Genomic DNA, 18,039 nt, shown 5'->3' on the forward strand with positions numbered 1-18,039 from the left:
TCCTGACTCTTTGTCTCCGAATGTCCTATTGACTCGCACGCATCAAATCCGAAATTCCGAATTGTTCAGCTATCAGAGCTGTGACATGTGAGTATGTTGCAAGCCATCAGAAGAAACATATTATCCTGCTAACTGAATAAAAAACAAGTCTTCTTTTGGTAACATCATCAAGGAGTCGGACAAGGACTTCAGGGTAATATTGCTATTAATACTTAGAAGTTATGATTAGCCTAATTAAAGAATTTCAAATTAATTTTTGACTTGTATGAGCAAAATTTGTATTATTTATGTACTAATATGTAGTGGCACTGTGGCACAGTGGCAGACAGCCGTGTCAACTTGTCAAGTGTGGCACTGGCATCTGGCAACTGTAAAATGAAATGAACTTTTTTGTTGACCTTTATTAATATTTAATTAGGAATAACCAGTATCATAATTTATTATAATTAATTAGGATAACCAGTATCATAGATGCCACTGCAGCATTAAGTGATTAACATATATGTAAGATAATAAAAATTAACTGGTTTCTCAAATCTCAATATCTCAATTGCCAATTTTCATTGTAGAAAATTCAAAATTTGATAGCCTTAGTAGCCTACTGGACTAACTGGAACTGGATAGAAATCCAAAGTCCCATCCGGAATATCTGGCACAATTTTCCTAAATTTGTAGTTACAACCATTTCACATGTGATTTTAAATTGAGAAATTGGGCCATTTTGATCATAATTTTATGAATTGCAATCCATAGTGAAAAAACAGATTTTTTAGATTCAGTTAGGGTAAACGCGGTATATTCCGACACATTAAGGACGCATCGAGAAATGAAAAACTATAAAAAAAACTGTATGCGTTACGTAAGTTCTGTTGAAAAGGAAAAGCTGGAGAGGTGACGGAATTACCTACGATGTCGGAATATACCGCGTTTACCCTAATTTTTATTTTTTTTTCATAACTCAAGATTTCAATTGATTTCTGTTTTCTGATACCAGTATATGATAATGCTGTTAAGTGGTACACTTTACTGGCTAACTTAAAGTTAAGAGACTCAAAAATGAATTTCAGGCAGAGTCTAAAGAACTCTCTGCTTTGCCTGTTGGCTGTTTTCCACTATGCCATGGTCAGGAAATTGTGTCAGGTGCGCGTGAATTTATATTGTCATTTAATTAACTTGCGCAATGCGCCATACTATGCTGGTAAAAAAAGGTGCTGTGCGCTCTGTGCTGTACTCCTAAATGGCTAAAATAGTTTGAATATGGACCATAGTGACAAAGGAGAACGTCTTTTTATTTCGAGGTCAACAAATGTTTTCTGAACGCGAGAATTAAGACTATGCTCTTTCGCAAAAATTTTTGAACGCAAATTTTAAATGGCAATTGTGCAACAACATTAAATAATCTTATCACTTTCAACATTGTCAGACCAAGAAGGATTCTGATTACTGACGTTCGGAGGGCTGACGCACGTCAACTAATCTTCATCGAATGCGGCTTGAGAGAGGTTTAACACCTAGATACTCACCCGACCAAAGCAGGATGTGCACTGAGACCCATGTACAGCTAGCAGCAGCTAGCCCTGTGGACAAGACATGCTGCGCGCACACACGTTCGTACGCACACGTTCGTTCGTCTTCTAGCTTTGAACGTCAAGTTTCAAGGCTTTAATCAGTTAATTCTGAACGTTTCTGGACAAGATTTACGACCACTCTTGAGGCCTGAGCAAGCCCATTTTTTTATCTCTTGCAGCGTGGAGCTTCTGCATGACTGCGTAGAGACGCAAACAGCTTTCAAAAATGTCGTTTCAGAATTTTATTCACGGATTAATTTGAATGTTCTATACATTGATTCAGCATAGAAACATACTCCAAGAATAGCTTAGGTATTCATTTAAGCATTATCTATAATATTCTGTATCCAAAAATATGCTGTCGAGAAAATTCGTTTTTTCAGCATATTATATGATAATGATTATGGATTAACAGATTCATTACACACTGTCATCATATTTATCATATATTTACCATAAGTTTTGTATGCACAATTCTCCTTAAATTTACACTCTATTATCTATTAAGGTTGGTAGTACAGCAATCCCTTGATTAACGCGGTTAATAAATCCCCGAGTTTTACCGTGTTAAGCAAAACCGTGCTAATCAAACTTAAGAATATATGGGAATAATTATAATGAATCCTCAAAAATAGCAAAGGAAAGGAAAATTATGTAGTTTGATAAAAAGTGAGCAGTAGATATGGCAGCGATCTTGACCAGTTGAAGGCTAACGAGTAACTAGCCCTTTAACATTCGAGTTATGAACGAGACAAGGCGCAGTTAAACCGACTCTGTAGTCAGCATGAGTGCCTACGGAACGGGACCTTATTTAAAGAATTATTGGCTGAAATTCATAAAGTAACAACATTTGGCGAATTTTTCCAAAAGTCGTAACAAAAGTAACAACATAACATCTAATATGCAAAAAGTAACACTTTTGTTACGAATGTAACACCTCTGGCTAGAGGCGGGAAAATGCTGCGTTGTGAAAAAAAAGTCGCGCTAATCAAAACTGGCACCGCGTAGATTAAGGGTAGGTCGCAAATTTTTTTTCCGCGTTAATCAAAACCGCGATATTCAAAACCGTGCTAATCAAGGGATAGCTGTACATCATTATTGGTAACGATGTGATTCTATCATTTTTCTGTTCACAAACGCTCTATTTTGATCGTATTCGCTCATCCTCCATTGTTCACACGGTAACGATTTGGCAATTAACTAATTCACACGATTCACACGGTAACCACATTGTAACGATGTGATTCTATCATTTCTATGTTCACAAACGCTCTATTTTTATCGTATTCGCTCATCCTCCATTGTTCACACGTTCTCGCAGTGCCCCTAATTAACACATTCCCTGTTATTCCTTTACTCTCACATTCTCTGTTCCCTGACACACGGTCCCTGCTATTCCCTTACTCACATATTCTCCGTTATTCCTTCAATCGAATATTCTCTCTTATTCCTTTACCTACATATTCTATGTTATGCCTTTAATCGAATATTCTCTGTTTTCCTTTTACCCGCATATTCTCTGTTATACCTTTAATGACATTTTCATAAATATTTTTCACTTATTCCTGTCGATTTCATTACTATACTATATCTGGCCGCCTATCATACTATTACTATGCTATATACTATACTATCTGGCTGCCCAGTGGTTAACGTTCAGAGTAGTAGTACCAAGATTGGCGCAGAGAGGCGCGGGTTCGATCCCAGCTCTGTGCGCCAGTTTCTGGTCAGAATCGGCAAGGGGGCCGGGCGGTTAAGCACAGCAGAATTGTAGCAGTGAGTTGCGAGTTCGAGACCGCAAAATGCTGTGAATGTTCTGCGATGTTAAGATTCGGCGACAGGCCTACGGCCTAATAATGCTGAAACCGCTATTATTATTATTATTATTATATACTATTACATAGCAGGTCATATTTATTTAAATTCAAATGAATGACGTTAATTTGGCAGTCCCATTCATTTGTTCAGAAGAATACGGTGGATACTCCATAATTGAAGAAAAATGACACCAACGGTTGCGCGCACGCACATGAGGGCTTTGGAGAAAGTTTTTATATGTTGAGAACATGTAACATCATTTGAGAACGTATTAAAAATAATAGGCGATGAAAAAGTTTCAGATATAGTCCACCCTCAACCAGCCTTGTATAGCTGACTGGAAGGCAGGTAGCGATGTTGCTGCCACGATGTCGGCACTCAGGGAGTTCCATATTCTGATGGCCGAGGTGGACGTCAGTTCTGCTGCGTGGGACCTGCAACTTCTGTTGGTGCCCCTTGTTGTGTGTGTGACTGATTGGCACAATCCTGAAGAAGGTTGGACAGCAACTAGGCGATGCAGCATTTTGTACAGCGTGCATGCTTTGTCTGCCGTTCTCCTTAGATTAAGCTTTTCCAGCTCAAGTCTGTCTACTATCTCAGTGGCACTGGATGTGGGGCTAAAGTCTCCCAGGGTTCTGCGGGTGCGAGCAGCTCTGCATTGTACCATCTCAGGGGAGGTTTTCCTTTAGTTAATTGCCAAATGGGAAAATTAGGGTTTTTGTTCTAGTATTCATTGTAATGGAGATGGAATGGAATGATATATTTATATTAAATTAGTTGAAATTGCATTCATCTTTTTGCGCCTGCAATAATATTGCAATGTCAGGGTCAGAGCAGACGTACCCTCACGTTTGGTCAGTGGTATTGGTTTACAGCTTGGACACTTTTTGAAATTAATTTTTTAAGGCTTTTCAGAGCAGGCCTACCATGCATAATAAAAGCGGTCTTGATAAAATTTAAAACAAATCTTTTTATCAACAATACTCTTATGCGAGTGTTGTTAGAATTTTTTGTCCACTTTGATTTTGACTAGCGCACTATGTGCTAATTTCTAGCAGGTTTTTCACGCATAACTTTGGCAAATCTAAACCAAACCTGAGTGCATTTAGGGAGAAGTTGCTCAGTAACATTACGCTCCTGCGAGCAATGTCAGAATTTTTTTCGCTGCTTAATTCCTATGTATCGCGCTAAAGGCCAAGTTCACGCACACCTAACATAGCGTTCTAAACCAGTGTTTAGACTGGAAAACTAGCTGAGAAAAACCATTAAAGAAATTCTTTCTAAAAATTCGACCCTAATGTGTTCATGAAGTGTTTGGTTTTGGAATATAATCTCACATATGCACTGAAAGGATTTCATAATATATGGTCTACCGTCTAGATCAAGTTTGGCAAGTATAGATTAAATGAAGATTGATCGATGGAAGTTGCACATACGTCTCAGACAAATTTACAGCTAGACTTGCAGCCTGTGTCTATTCAGTAAGCATGGAATATCTGATGAAACTTTGTACACATATTCATTAGGACCTAATGGTGATGTTTAGCTCCTGACATTTTCCAGATTTTGCCTTTGTTTGCAAGTTTTTTTAGTCTCATTCCTGATTTAAACAGCAATACGTTCTTAAATTTACAGTGAGCACAAAATTTCTTCTAAAATACCGAACAGATTTGAACAAAACTTCGATCGTATATGAATACCTAACCTCCTAACAATGATGTTTAGCTTGTGATAATTTTTTATTCTGCCTTTGTTTGCGAGTTATACGGCTTTACATATACGGCTCATGGCCAATGCAAGGTTGAAAATTGGCCTGAGAAATGCCGGTGATTTCTCGATATACCTGTATAACTTGCAAATGAAGGAGAAATCGAAAATTTTTTTTACACGCTAAACATCACCGTTGGGAGGTCAAGTTTCTATAATCAAATCTGTACAGTAGTTTAGAGGAAATGTCATGCTCGCTGCAAATTTTGGCATGTGTTGTCATATAACTTACGGATGAAGGTGAAATTCAAAATATTTTAACAAGCTAAACATGACCATTAGGTCCTAATGAACATGTGTACCAATTTCATCAAGCTACATTCATTGCTTTGGGAGATATTCCATGCTCACTGAATTTTGACACCGGCCGCAAGTCTGGCCGTAAATTTGTCAGAGACGGACGTGTTGCACAGAGCTTGTTGAAGTTTAAATGCAGCTGACAACCATATAGAAGTTATACATATTTTACAGTGCGAGTGGACAACATTATTTCTTATAAAATAAAATCTCTATTTTTACTTTTCTTTAAAACATAATATTGAGTTGGAAATGCTGGTTAAATGAGATTCACTTATGAAATGGCTTGACCAAAAATTTGATCACAATCGCAAAAGAATTGAATTAGTGAGACAAATAGGGAAAAATTTCATGATTAGAAGCCTATCTTTTTGTTATAAATTACTAATAAATGAGCAATGTTGTCTTTCAAAAATATTTATTTTACGTATTTTTTTATTTAAGCAGCTGAATCGAAGTCCGCAAATTAGTGTTGATGTTCCTTTTTGCATTTATTGTTTATAAGTGACGCGGACAGCAGTGGCTGCAGTGCGAGCTAAGTGATTGCAGTGAACCATTGACATTGTGTTTACATTACGCTTTTTGGTATGTGACAATAGATTTTTTAAATAAAAGGGTAAAGATTGAAAAAATGAAGTTATAAACTGTTATTTGTGAGCAACAAACTATTATATTAGGCCCCAGGAAATTGAATGAAAAATATGAACGTAGGTACAATTTATTTTGTGAGCGGGTCTAAACAAAGGCTAGGGAAAAAATTAGATTGTCACCCTGATATGGACGCTCAACAACGCTATCACACACCATACACACGAACGTATATCTGCATTGTGTTGCGGTTGGATATGAGTTGACTAGATTGCTAACGCATCAACCCAGGTATGAAGATTCTTTCATAGATCAAAATTTGAGCAGACATGAATCACAGAACTGAAAAGGCAACATTGCTTGAGATGTGCCATCGGTACCTTCTAATGACTGATTGGTTGCAGCAAGTAGGGTACAAACCTGTACGTCAATCCTCTACACCAAGGTCAGGACTACTTTCCTGGCATCCTCCTGGCCGGTGAACATTGCAGAATTATAAAGGGGTAATATATTAACTGGTAAACATAGCAAATCAGAAAGCATGACCTAAAAATTTGGAAAGGCCAGCATACTTTCACTTTCAGTCCATCATCATCACTGACAAGTCTCTGCAAGCTGCCATAGCTGTTTCATTGGAAAAAACCAGAGCTTACATCATTGCAGTAACAAGGATCCAATCAATGCTTGAATGCATCCAACATCACAGTCACCAGAATCCAATTACTGCTATAATGTGTGCAACGTCACGGTCACAAGAATCCAATTAGCATCAGAATGTGTGCAAGTCAGAGTCAAAGTGAAGTCAATTGTCCAAATGCCAGCATTTCCTAAAACTATGAAGTAAAAGTTGGTTGCAAGTTAAACATTTGGGAAGGATGGTCTTTTCATTAAGAGATGGGTTGCGAGTATCTTCAATTGAGATTGGGTCTGGAATTTCAATTTCCCTGATTCTACAACCATTAATCAATAGTGACAGTGTTATTGGCTGTAAATTGTTGATATCTTATGAAAGATAAGTCAATGGTCTGTCATCTATTTTTGCTTCATTTGAGCAATTATTGTTTCCAAATCTGGGTGCATTATGTTATGTCATGTATACTTTGAATGTGAAAAAATTATAACTAATATGATATGAAAGTTGTTACGTAGGTTATCATAGCAGAAATCACAATAGAGTATCAAGATTGCAGTTCTGCCACCACCCCTCATTGAATTATCCTGCTTTTATTTTCTAAAATTCAACAATCTCTCTTCTATCAAAGTTTGAAAATTCATTGGCTGCATAAAATACTCTGCTGTGGTGGTCAAGTTCCAGTTGACATGACATCAGTTTGCTCATTTGACACTAATTTTGTAAAGGTTGCTTCGGATAAATTAATCATTGCCATTCCCATGTTTCACCTTCAATGTAATGTAGCTAACAATATTGAATGGCATATTCATACATACTTGTATGAGTTGTATCTATTAAACTTTTACATTTTAAGATCTGGTGGAAGCAGTGAGCATCCCTAACAATACAAGGGTGTAGATAAAAACATTAATGATCTAGAAGCAGGCTTCACAAAAAAAAAAAAAATTCAACATGGCTATAATTAACCCTTTCATGGGTAAGTTACCATATATGATCACTTGAAATCGCGTCACAAAAAGCCTCACTACGGCTTCCTGATTGTTTTTGAGGCATCCTTATAACGCCTCAGTCAATCACTAATTATCTGACCATTGTTCTATCGATAGCATCACCAGCTGCAAAGTCCACAAATTGAAATATGAGCATTTAAATGAAGGTTTTGACTCGGACAATGGAACTGATGCTCTTTCCGCATTTTCTTCAAAAGGTGGAAGTATCAATATATATATTTATTTTTTTTGGCAACTTGATTAAATTTAATTAAATTAAATTTTTATGTTTCTAATTTTTCATTTGCATAAACTGAATTTTAATTATAAAGAAAAATTTTGTGTACTGATTGCATTTATTGAATTCTTTAAGTGCAATTTAAACCTTCAATAGGCAAAATTTGCAAAAATTCATAGAAATAAATATATTGTATAATACTTCTTACTTTCTTGAAATGGTATATAACTGAAATTTTAATTTCTGGATATTTCAATGCTTGCCCACTAAAGGGTTAAATAAAGATCATTACTTTAGGTTTAATGAACATGAAATCTCCCTATTAAAAAGTTATATTTTATTTGTCATTCAAGTTTATATCAACAATGCAAGTCGAACCAACAATAATAAAATGACATGTCCGGGTTACTTCTGGCTCTTCTGCTTATCGGAAATGGAACGTACGGTAATCGTAAACTGTGGCTATTAAACTCACAGAATGTAAACAAACAGATGGTGTTGCCATTTGAATTTGGAGAAAATTTCTTCTAAAATAAAGTTATCGAATTCTCATTCACCAAATTTCTGTATCAAGAAAAATCATATATTATTGAAAGATAATGAAAGGCATACTGTACTGAGTATTTTGTCTGTTCCTCAACAAACTGCTCTTGCACAGTGTAGAATTGATGGCCAGGATTGCACAAAGAGAAAATATTTAGATTTTGCACAAACTGCGCAAACCTATGGCTTCCAAAAACTCATTATGTGCAGGAAAATTCCCCTACAACATACATCATCATGAGTGTGGCCACTATGTTGCAATCTATGGAGAAGCATAATTGGTAAATGCCATTCACCTTGATTGTACAGTTTGTACCTCAATTTTTTTTTTTTTTTTTTGAGGCAGTCAAGTTGGCATCCTTGACCCTAGTGAGGAAAATATCTACTCTTTGAGCAATGAACCACAACAGGATTTTTTGAGCCATTGTTTATGGATTTACAAGTTGTGATCTATGGAGAAGCATAATTGGTAAATGCCATTCACCTTGATTGTACAGTTTGTACCCAATTTTTTTTTTTTTTTTTTGAGGCAGTCAAGTTGGCATCCTTGACCCTAGTGAGGAAAATATCTACTCTTTGAGCAATGAACCACAACAGGATTTTTTGAGCCATTGTTTATGGATTTACAAGCTGTGATCCAATTTCTTTAAGCCATGAATCCCATATCCTGGCCGTGAAGAGCCATTTATGAACCACAAACTCATTTGCAGAGTCTTGTGCACGTATTACCCCAAATATCATATTTTATCCTAGAAACAGCAAAAATAACCTTTGTCTTCACTTTAGAGGCAACTGAACACGTGATAGCAGAGACTAATGTGACCACAAATATGCAATCTCCTACAAAATGTTTTGGGTTGATTTGTTAGGCAGAATATTTTGGTGAGAGTGTTGTACTAAGTACCTACTGTGGGAGTTAAAAATTTTATAAAATGACATGTTTGTGAACTGCAATTTCTTCAATCTAACAAAAATACATGACATTAGAGCTGCAAGGTTTCAGAAAAAAGTAGAACTTTTCCCAAGCAGCCTTGACCTATGTTGTGTTGTGCCATACTTAGCTGTCTGTAGATGGATTTGGAAGGAATATCTGCATATTGCTGCAAAATTGGTTAATTTTCCTATGAGCTACTTTATTGTTTCTACAGAACTTGGAAAGTTATTGCACGCAGAGCCCATACGATAGAGGATTTAAATTTTTCTACTTATCACTAAAATCCCATTCCTCACCTGATGCAATATAGCATGCTCAGTAACCTTAGATCTGTGCTAAGCTAACAAAGCAAGGATTGGTTTCTGGAGCAAAATATATCTACCTCTTGAGTTGCAATGAGAGCTTTTTACACCATTTTAGGAGCCGCTAGATTCTTGCCAGATTAATTACTTCCCATCTAATTATTAAAAAGTTTATGACTGGGTCACAAGGTTGCAAATGAGTAGAAAATTAGTCATTTTGCAGCCAGAAGAATTCATTCATAAGTCCAGTCTGGACTGGTTTAATATGTATTGTATTATTATTTAATTAATAATACAATACATTAATTAATTGTGTATTAATTAATGTGTATTAATTAATTTAATTAATACACTCATGTATTAATTAAAGTTCCCTCTTTACTATACATATACTATACTATTTACTTACTATTAACTTCTATACCATAATTTTATGCTCTGTCTCTGCTAGACTGAAATTTTCTTACTTATTACTAAAATCTTGCAGCTCCAATGTGATATATTTTAAGTAAATTTGTAGTCTTGCAGCCAGATTGTGCACTTTATCAATAATTTGTAATTTGTCTAGTGGGAATCTTGCTGCTCCAAAAATAGCAGAAAGCTCTTGTTAGGCCTCAGAGGTTAGACATATTACAGGCTTGTGTTGAAGCTGATTCAGAAAATGAAGCAAGACAATCCCATTCTGGTAGTTCATTTCTAATATATTTTCTCTTTTGAAGAAACAAGTTTATCGTTTCTAAAGACAACCAACTTTAGAAATAGTGGTGAAAATTTAAAAAATTATATCCCTATAACCAGGGTTGGCAATGATTTAATCAAAATGATTAAACCATGTGATTAAATCACTTGATTTTTAAAAAAAAAGTCATGATTTTTTAAATTTTTTTATTTTTTTTTATTTTTTCATATATTTAAATATATTGAGTGACAGTCTTTAATTTATTTTGAGGTTTTGTTATTCATGGTTTAGTATGAATGTACTATGAATGACAAATTAATATATAAACTTGTTGCCTTTAGTGTGTATTAGGATCCAATAAATTGAATGCTTTTTGGTACAGAGGCATCAAGTGTTGCAATACATTGTGCATAGCTAGTAGCTTAGCTAATTCTTATAAGGCTATAAGCAGTCTTTAACTATTTGACTATTTGTTATACTGGGTATATATTACAATATACAATTTAAATGTGTTAGCTAGCTTATACAGGATGGGGCAGAACTGATTGAGCAGTTTTGAGGCAAAATAATAGAGTAATGGAGGTAACATACCATTTAGAATAGTTATGTTTTGAAAAAATATCAAGAAGATGGTGTCTGTTAGCTGCAACACACTGTTGGAGTTGTTCTCGGAAGTTTCCTACAGCACGTTCACACATATGGCGAGGTATGGCCATAACCACTGCTGCAATAATCTGTCCCCTTAGCTGTGGTAGGGTGAGGGCAACTTTTGAACACCCTTTCTTTTAGATGTCCCCAAAGAAAGAAATCGCAAATGCTCAAATCAGGTGACCTTGCAGGCCACTGTAAATCACCCCTCAGCGACACCAGACGTCTGGGAAACATGCATTTCAAAACATGTAGTGACATTCGGGCTGTGTGAGCTGTAGCCCCATCCTGCTCTAACCACAGGTCTCCCAATGCTTCATTTTCAACAATGTTTTCCATCATGGGCTGCAAGAAATTTTGCAGCATAGCGATCGGAATTCATTGTCACGGTTACTCCCTTTACTCCCTCCTCTGAGAATGACTCCAACAGTGTGTTGCAGCTAACAGACACCATCTTCCTGATATTGTTTTTAAAACATAATTATTCTAAATGGTATGTTATGTTAACCTCTATGAAAATAAACTTTCTTCTTTATGTACCTCCATTACTCTTTTATTTTGCCTCAAATCTGCTCAATCAGTTCTGCCCCACCCAGTATATCGAGAGGTTGAGATTGTATTGACCTTTTAGATTTAGGCAATTAGAAAGATTTTTCACCCTAATATGAGTATTCTAATTAAAATATTTAATTTCAATCTTCAAATATGTGAATTTAAAACTAGAAACAAAACAATTACAATTATAAAACTATACATAAAATAATTAAATGCAGTGAATGGAAATAAAATGTTTGAATTATGCACATGTTTATGTCAAACAGTGTTAGCTTTTTTCTTAACTTGAGACTCGTTTGAGGTTTGTTTGGTTATCGTTCAGTTTATGTTTAGTATTGGTTTATTTGTCTGAATTAAATTGGAACAGTGCAGTCAGTCACTCAGTCACTACTAGTTGGTGTGTTTAGAGTGTAGAGTCTGGTAGATTTATAGGACATAAAACTAGTAAATCTATTGATAGTGCTGTGCACTGTGCTATCAGCTACCTATCTCTGTATCTGTTGTGTGACTCTTCAATGTTTAGAAGATCTGCATTCCTGAAGTGTTTTTGCATATTGAAGCCAGTTAAATGGTCAATATTTATCTTGTCACCTTGCTCCATACAAACTTTACAAAGCTAATGAATAGACTTATCAATAATTGTTTACCCAAAAATTCCAAAGTGGTAAACACCATCTTGGCCATTATTGAAGGCAATAAGTGCCCTTTTTAGCCATCCATTATGATCTACATATTGTTATTGTTAGTAGGCTAATTGCAACATAATAAATAACCTTTCAAAGAGATGAAAAAACTGAAAAAATAAAAAAATCAAATAAATAAAAAATTGTGAAAAAATTAAAAAATCATTGATTTTTTATTTTTTGATTTTTAAAAAAATAAAAAAATCACCAACCCTGCCTATAACATTTGAAATCATTTTAGTTGCCGCATTAACACAGTAATTGCAAAAAAATTACAAATTGGATCAAAGCAGCATGGTGCTGTTGGATACAATTTTGACCATGCCATTTTTTCACTTGAAAAAAATGCACTGCAATAGATCAAAAAATGATGGAAATTTTTAGCATTGACAATGAGTGATCTAAATAAAAGAAAAAGTTTCATTAGCAAAAGTCCATTCAATACAACTTTTATTTCACTCATTGAGGTAACACTCATAAAAATACAGTTGTGCATGTTGGTAACAGTCACAAAAAAATCTGCTGCGCAAGTATACAATGTGAAGTTCCTAATAAACAAGATAGCATTAGTATAATTTTAAATTCCTTTGTTGTTATCTAAACATGAGTTGCCCACAAGGTGTCCTGAGATGAAATTGGCAGTTCCACTGTAGGAAGGTTTTATTGCTCTCCACAAATCGTTTTTGCGCACACATCAACCTTTTTTTTTGACATAGTAGGTATGTAGAATCGAAGGGAATTTAAATCAGCAGAATGCCGCATTGCCTAAAAATTTTGGTGCTGCAGTAATTGCCATTTTCATTGAATTTCAATCACTGGATGATTTTTTTAATATAAGGGAGTAACTTTGGGACAGGAAAACTTGTGTGTTGCAGACATTGTCTAATAGCAGGAACTATGATTCTTCAGGCCTGAATTTAGAAGTAAAAGGAAATATCTCTAGGTAGGATATAGAAGTATAGCTGTTTCTCAATTCTTTTAATTTTCATAAAAATTTAACCCTATATGCTCTCAAATTGTTTGTACATTTAAGTCCATTGACAAATGAAGAATGCTCTCTAGCTAAGCTAAAATAACACAATAGTTGTCACCTCATCATCTCCAAAGGAAAAATTAGCTTCAAGTTTGAAGTTATAATTAAGTATATGTAGTGCTTTTTTCTTTGCAAATAGACTGTTGCAGGAAACATTATTTGGCTAAGCAGAATTACGAATAAAGGTTTACTTGCAGACTACTTGAAGGTTTAGGGCCATAACCTTAAATTCAAGGCATTAGGTATGATTTCTGCCCTGTTTTTTTTTATTTTATTTATAACTTTGTTCATTATTAATTATTATTGGCCAAGCTGTAGGCTGAGAGAGGCAACTTTACCTATGCCTGCAGGCTGCACCTGCAATTCCAAATTGTTCCTAGCCTCTTCTTTATGTTTATGGCATTTAACCAAGCTGTTATAAATCATTTCATTAATATTTGCTAGTTAAACTTACCAATCACCTCTGACATGGAATTGAATATTTCAGTCAGATTCTGTTCCTAGGATGATCTTTTATTGTACTCAATCTTATCTTGTGTTTTACTTCTTGGCAGGTGTTCCTTTCTGCAAGTGCAAAAATAGAATCCTTTGACAGTACGTGTAATTAAATTTTTGTCACCTTTAATTACTTTTTGCCCAAGAAATGCGTAAGCTAAAATATTCCGAGAAAAAGCTCCTGAAGCACACTGACTTCTTCAACTGGGAAGTGAGTAATAACATTCCCGAAGCAAAGGCACTAAGGAATTACAACATTGACAGAAGAGAAGATTATGTTCTTTACAACAAATTATCCAGGAAAGCACGTGATCTGGTGAGAATGATCAAAGACCTGGACAAAGATGATCCTTTCAGAGATGAATATTCAGCAAAGTGCATTGAGAAAATGTATTCTATCGGCATAATTCCAATGAAAGGAAGTTTGGAACTTGTTGACAAAACCTCAGCTTCATCTTTTTGTCGGAGACGTCTGGGGTGCGTGATGGTCAAGAACGGCATGGTGGAGCGAATATCTGTTGCTAATAACCTAATAAAGCACGGTCATGTCAGGGTTGGCATGGATGTTATTACGGACCCCGCTTTTCTGGTCTCCAGGTGAGGGCACAGTTGAAATTATGCCACGGATTTTACAATTTTTCTTCTGCCGTTTTCTTTACCCAAGAAATTAACGCTTCGTCGTGCGGATTCATTGTTGTCATTTACTATATTTCAGAGAGTAGATCGTATCTATATGCCATTGATAAATTAAGCGAGATAGTATCTGGATGATATTAATAAATAATTGTATCGAATAGTGATTTCATAGTAAAAGATTTAACTGCGTTTTTCCTGGTACGATATTGATCCAACTTTCGTGCAGAGCTCTGGAAGATTACATCACGTGGGTGGACAGTTCCGCTATCAAAAGAAAAATTATGGAATACAATGAAGGGGTGAGTAATGGACGAGAATTCAATGCCTTGCATTTTATGTTATGGAAATTTAATTTTCTTAAGTTTCCTACTAATTAGGGTTAATTGAAGGGTTAGAACTGAATTTTATATTTTGGAAATTTTTTTAATGACACGCTCCTGTTCAGTCGATTTATCTCCCCTAACATCGATTATATTTTATCAATGATTCGTCATTGGATGAGGATTCGTGGAAAGTTTACGTGTTCAACTTCCTTAGTACTTATTTATAGTATTTTTATGATTGTTTTCATTTGTTTATTTATTTTGTTATATAATACCAAATTTCTTCTTTGCAGAGAGATGACTACACTCTACTCAACTGTTGAGCAAACTTTCTACTGTTCTATTTACATCAAAAAAATACAACTTTGTTGTACAACTCGAATTTATTATCCTTGAAGGCGTTCTGAGAAAAGGACATATGGTCTATCTATAATTGAAATAATCAAGCAAACTCTTCGGTTGCTCGACTCAGCTGACTCGAATCTCGGGGCCAAACAGCGCTGCATAACACGACTAGAGTCTACGAGTCCAGTGAAAATGTATTGAACCGGGTTTCCTGGTAGATTTCTTAGAACTAATTAATGATTCCAAATTGGGAGGATAAGACAAAACCTTTGAAGGTTGAAAAAGTTATCGGATAATTCGTGGAATTGCTTAATGAATAGTAATAATAAAAAAGTTTGAACCAATTTGATCGGTTGCGTTAGTCTATACTCTATACCTCTCTTAGAATATCTCTTGAGTGTCAATTTCCTAAACCAATTTGAAACGTCATGTACATGAACTTGTGAAACCCCTTGTGGAAAATTTAAAAAATTAGCTTAACGACCTCACTGAAATACACTTTCAGCTTTGGTTGATCGCTATCCTATATTATATTATATTATATGCGTCACCTTGATTTGAATGAGAAGTTGAGACTGGATAATTTACAACACACATTCGTTTACAAATGCTAATTGATTAAAATAAATAGCATCTTGTTTGTTATTCAAGTTCAACGTTATTCATTTATGACGTGATCGATGAAATGATATATTTGTGTGTAATCATGGAAAAATCAAGGTGTAGAAGAAGGGAGTGGGTGGGTGATCTTGCGCACTGCCGGCTCTCTCTGGCGTGCAGCAGCCAGCAGGCCATAACTGCTTGTGATCAGACTAGAACAAAATGTAGATTCATTTTGCATCGAAGACCATCGTTTGATGGTTTGTGTTCATGAACAGTTAAAAATATTCTAAATCAGAAGTTCTCTGAATTATTTATGGACTCAGGTTTAAATAAAAATTCATAACGACTAACCAATAAGCCGTTATGAATGCGTGCGTGCAAGAACAAGTTGAAACAATGACCAAATGTTGAACATATTGCAAATTCTTATAAAAATTGAATGTAATAATTTCTCTGGACGTGTTGGATTAGGTTCGTTTCGTAAGATCCACGAGGGTTTATGCTCTACTGAAAATGTACTGAAATCTCTCCCTCCCCTCTCGCGAAAAAAAATGATATCCAGTCAATCCAAAGTGCTACGTCGCAACTCAAGCTGTCTCGCAGAAACAGAACTTCATAAAACGGGTAGAATTGCTTCCGACTGTCAGATGATGCTGTTTTACAGTACAAGTTGCTCAATCATGGGACAAATCAAGTTTTTACTACAAGTGTAATGTCGAAAAGGTTTGAATTAGCGATATATTTGATAAATTTAATCACTTCATACCTGCAAATCCAAAAAATTGGCATGGAAAGCACGAACCCTTATTATCCTGCATTGATCCCGAAAACTTGATCTTCATCATAGGTATCATGAGCGAAAGTCTGACTGAACTGATGTTACAGTGAATTATATAATATTGTTATCTCTATTAAAATGATAGTAAATTCGATAAACTCCATGAAAAAGGTACATAAAAATGAACAAATTCAAGTTTTGCTCTACGTTGCGGGAATTTTAGAAAGATTCAAATCTTTATTGAACTAAGTAAAACAATGAATAAAAATTTCAAATTAATATGTTTCATGCATCGAAAAGTTGTATTCCGGAATTTTCATGTGTACGTAGAGAATTTAGTTAATGTTGTGCACGGAACGTATACGAGAAATATCCTCTCCGTGTTACATTAGTTTACCTCCGAAAAAAAGCGCGTTACAAAAAACTTTTCTTGTAGACTATTGTAAAAGTACCTTGTGTCGTGATAATTAATTGCAAACTGATTCGAAAAATGTACATGCGTAAATAAACAAAAAACTCGTACATAGAGTCTAAAACAAAATGCCTCTGAGTCATAAAACAGTGATTTAAAGTCGAAAATATCTTTTTTACTTCGATTTTTTTTTTGCTGACTCGTTGCCTGCGAGACGTGTGATCAATGCCCTCGGGTCACCCAAACTCTCCAAAGCTTACACACACGTTACTCAATATATCATCAAAATACTGTCATGCCTACGTAGAAACTGTACCTTTTGGTCCCGCAAATAGTTAATAGCTATACTCGCAACGCATAAAACTCGTTTAACGTTTTGTATTTTCAATATTTCTAAAAAAACTACAACTGCAATTGTTGTTGTTACAATTGGCATCTACTCCTGAAATGTGTGAAAATGGTTAGCTTCAAATAATGCAATGAAATATATGACAAGAAATGAAGTAGTCCTGCAATGACCCTGCTCTGCCAAAATCCGGTGAGGTTGAAATGACCCAAACAAGATCGTATTTTTAACCTGAGAGACTGGGTATCTTCATAGTCCGAGTACCTTAGCCTGAGAAACATAGTCGAAAAAAAATTGTTCATTCCACGGTCTTCGATCTAACTTGTCGAAAGAAACAACTTTTGCCAAATTATACAAATACCAAAAATTACCAATACCAAAAAGATCGCAATAATTTAATTGCAGATATTTGTTTTAAAACAAGTAATTAATTTAATTGTTGCTTAGAATAGACAGGTTCACATGTTTCTTTCTTGGAGTCTCTAATCAAGTTCCAAAACGAAAAATTCCGTTGACTAATACCGAAATAAGAACGTCACGATTGTTTTTAAATCTACGACTTTTAGCTTAGAATTAACAACTGTTCGATGAAAATTCCCCGGTGGTAAATTTGTATTGAATATTTATTTAAAAACTACGATTGACCACAGAACAGCATGAACGGATGACATCCTCTCACAATGCATGCAAGGAAATTCTTAACTTGATATTGAGTTAGCAATATTGATTGTTCAATTTCCGATTGGTAACTTCAAGGAGAATAATTAATCTTTCCGCCAGACAAGCATAATTTTTTCATTCGTTATATTCGACGATGCCGGAGGG

The 18,039-nt window shown here is 35.1% G+C and overlaps 1 protein-coding gene across 1 annotated transcript; it reads left to right on the top strand.

Moving 5' to 3' along the window:
- Positions 1–15,103, top strand: LOC108676179 (U3 small nucleolar ribonucleoprotein protein IMP3-like). The gene is made up of 4 exons (XM_018164229.2): positions 1–193; positions 13,831–14,368; positions 14,634–14,706; positions 15,024–15,103. Exons 2-4 carry the CDS (start codon positions 13,920–13,922, stop codon positions 15,051–15,053), a joined length of 552 nt encoding a protein of 183 aa, XP_018019718.1. The 5' UTR covers positions 1–193; positions 13,831–13,919; the 3' UTR covers positions 15,054–15,103.
- Positions 15,104–18,039: the final 2,936 nt, after the last annotated feature.

The sequence above is a fragment of the Hyalella azteca genome, unplaced genomic scaffold (assembly GCF_000764305.2).
Source record: "Hyalella azteca isolate HAZT.00-mixed unplaced genomic scaffold, Hazt_2.0.2 contig13701, whole genome shotgun sequence".
Lineage (NCBI taxonomy): Eukaryota > Metazoa > Arthropoda > Malacostraca > Amphipoda > Hyalellidae > Hyalella > Hyalella azteca.

Coding starts and splice junctions, on each gene's coding strand:
- LOC108676179 (XM_018164229.2), top strand. CDS start 13,920: ATGCGTAAGCTAAAATATTCCGAGAAAAAGCTCCTGAAGCACACTGAC. Junction 14,369..14,633: donor CCCGCTTTTCTGGTCTCCAG/GTGAGGGCACAG, acceptor ACTTTCGTGCAG/AGCTCTGGAAGATTACATCA. Junction 14,707..15,023: donor TTATGGAATACAATGAAGGG/GTGAGTAATGGA, acceptor TCTTCTTTGCAG/AGAGATGACTACACTCTACT.